This window comes from Pteropus medius, unplaced genomic scaffold, assembly GCF_902729225.1.
Source record: "Pteropus medius unplaced genomic scaffold, Ma_sr-lr_union100, whole genome shotgun sequence".
NCBI lineage: Eukaryota > Metazoa > Chordata > Mammalia > Chiroptera > Pteropodidae > Pteropus > Pteropus medius.
Window position 1 is genome coordinate 613,026 of NW_024352780.1, and position 2,664 is coordinate 615,689.

At 64.0% G+C, this 2,664-nt stretch overlaps 1 protein-coding gene across 2 annotated transcripts in view; it reads left to right on the top strand.

Annotated features, from left to right (window-relative positions):
* Positions 1–2,664, top strand: part of ADCY1 (adenylate cyclase 1) — a 47,500-nt gene that overhangs the window by 8,679 nt on the left and 36,157 nt on the right. For both annotated transcript variants that reach the window (XM_039847110.1, XM_039847111.1), the window contains exon 3: positions 614–735. In XM_039847110.1, the coding sequence (XP_039703044.1) occupies positions 614–735 (122 nt within the window). The remainder of the gene's footprint in view (positions 1–613; positions 736–2,664) is intronic.

Below are 2,664 nucleotides of genomic sequence, written 5' to 3' on the forward strand. Positions count from 1 at the left end.
CCGGGCGTGGTGGTCCCAGCGACCTGCCGAGGAACGTCCCTCTGGTCCCCTCTGCTCCGTGCACAGGCAGCTCAGTTAGTCCCGGGGTGGAGTTGCACAGGATGCAGGCTTGTGGGGCTGCCACTTGTCACGGTCCTCTGGAGAGTGACCCAGTCCTTGCCATATCAACAGTCATGTCCACGTTGGGATGGACCTCCCTGTGCCCAGGAGGGCGGGGAGTCCCCAGGGAAAAATTCCAGACATTCCTTCATCCTCTGGGGGGATGTGTGACCCCCGAGATGAGACCAGGAGAGAACACCGCTCTGCCTGCTGACCCGCTCGTCTCTGAAAGGCCCCCGGTCTGTCTCGGAGCGGGCTCCTCCAGCCTGTCTGCTGGCCCTCTCTCCATGCGGGGCGGGCGGGGCAGGGAGCTGGGCCGACAGCCTGCGTTCCTTCCTGGGCTCCAGTGCTCGTGAGGCTGGGGCACTGCGGGCGGCTGGCTGTTCGGGAGGCGATGCCGGCATCCACCGGTGCCAGGAGCAAGTTACCCGTGCGGTGGCCGTCCAGGCCCGGTGGACACCTGCGGGATGTGCAGGGATGGCCCTGCCCTGTCACGCCGCCTGTCTCTCCCCTCCAGGAGCGGCTGCTCATGAGTCTCCTGCCCCGGAATGTCGCCATGGAGATGAAGGAAGACTTCCTGAAGCCCCCAGAGAGGATTTTCCACAAGATTTACATCCAGCGGCATGACAACGTGAGGTGGGCTGCGTGGTGGGCCTGGGAGCGGGGGGGCAGGGCTGACTGGTGGGGTGACGGGTAGGGCTGATGTGGGGTGGGGGATGGTGGAGGTGGGGGTGGTAGGAGGTGACAAGTAAGTGACTGGTAGGGCTGACAGGTGGGGTGGTGGTAAGGAGCAGAGGGCCCCAGCTTGAGGTTGGTGGGCAGGAGTGGGTCAGCAGGCCCAGGTGAGCACCTGGCTGGCAGGGAAGCAGGACCCACAAGAGGTGTGGAGTGGTGGCTTCTTAGGTGATGCCTGTCGCAGCTGCTCTTTCTGGTTATTCAGTGCCTTCTCTTTCCCGCGTTGGCTAGAGAGGTTGGGGCACTGTCCCTCAGCGGGTCTGGGCAGCGGCCTTCGGGCTGAGAGCTGAGCACTCTTCCGATGGGTGCCGGGAGGCTCACCCCGGCTGCTGCGCCTCTTGGTAAGGACCAGCTGCCCCTCCAGAGGGGCATGCGGAAGACTGGCGTGTGGAGCCGGTGCTCACGCCCAGGCAGGACGAGCATCCCCTGGACACCTGGTCCCATTTAATGTCCCCACACCGCTGTGACCCGCCAGCACCATCACCTCTGCGTGTGGGGGAGGAAATCAAGGTTCAGCCGGAGAGGCGAGTGTATAGGGCTCCCCGACGGTGAGCGGCAGGGCTGGGGCTGGACCTGAGATGGGCTGACGTCATGTAACATCCGCTTAGACTTTTCCCTTCTGCCCGCTGCCTCTGGTTGTGGCTATGGACACGATACAGTGACCTGGCCTCTGCCGAGAACACCAGACCGCTGGAATATCCCAGGGAGCACCTCCCTGGATGGGGTGAACCATCCACACACAGCAGGGGAGGCATCAGACGTCACCTGGGCTGCAGGTGGAGGAGGGTGCCCATGTGCCTTTCCTGCCCTCTCCTTTGACCTGGGGCGACAAATACGGATGTGGCCAGTCACCACTTGCCTTCGCTGCCGAAATCTCCACTCACGTTGCCTGGCGGGAGCCTCATTGCCTGCAGCTCGGGGGCTGATTGCTGGGTGCAGGTGTGACAGCCCGAGAAGCTGGGGCTCCTGGTGGCAGATGGCGCTGGCCGCACCCTCAGCCAGGGGTTGGAGACACCGGTCTGCAGCCTGATGGGGCCCGCTCAGTGCTCTCCCCGCTGCCTTGTTAGAATCCCTCGGGGTTCTGCGTCGCTCCAGGAATCATCGCTGGCCGATGCCTTTGGGAATGGTGGCACAGGACACCTGACACCTTCATAAAAACGGCGGTGACAGCGGCGAAAGCGATCAGAATCAACGTTGTCAGAACGCTGGAATTTAACAAAGTCCCGCAAGAATTCAGGAAGCTTGTCTAAGTAATGCAGAAAGTCATGGTGAGGGCGCGAGCTTCGTGGACGTCCAGGTCTCGCCGACCAGCTCCCGCTCCCGAGGGCGTTGAAAGCCAGCGTGGAAACCTGCAGCCTCGACGCCCGGTGCCGGGGAACCCTCCAGTCGGACCGTCAGGACGTCCCGGGGACCTGCACACGAGCTCGTCTTTGTCGGAGTCTCACAGCTCAGCGGGAGCGGCCATCACCAGGACGTTGGCTCCGAACAGCCCGCGGCAGTTGATTAGCGCCCACGGCGCCTTGGCGACCGGGGGAGCCGAGAACGGGCGGGACACGGGAGCGTGGGGCCCGCGGGTGCCGCCGCGGGCGGGAGCATCTGGGCAGCAGAGCCACAGAGTAGGCGGGCGCGTGCTTGGGGAAGGCCCGAGAAGGCCCGCGCTCCAGTTAGGGACCAGGTCTGTGTTCAAGTGCTGGCGTTTGTTGGTCGGTCTGTTTAATCACAGCCAGTGGGGTGGGCTATAGCCGGGAAAGGGCTGAGGGCTGGAGCTTGGAGGCCTTGCCTGGGGTCGTGTTGCATAAATGGTGCAACTGGATCCCGCAGGGGCCCCAG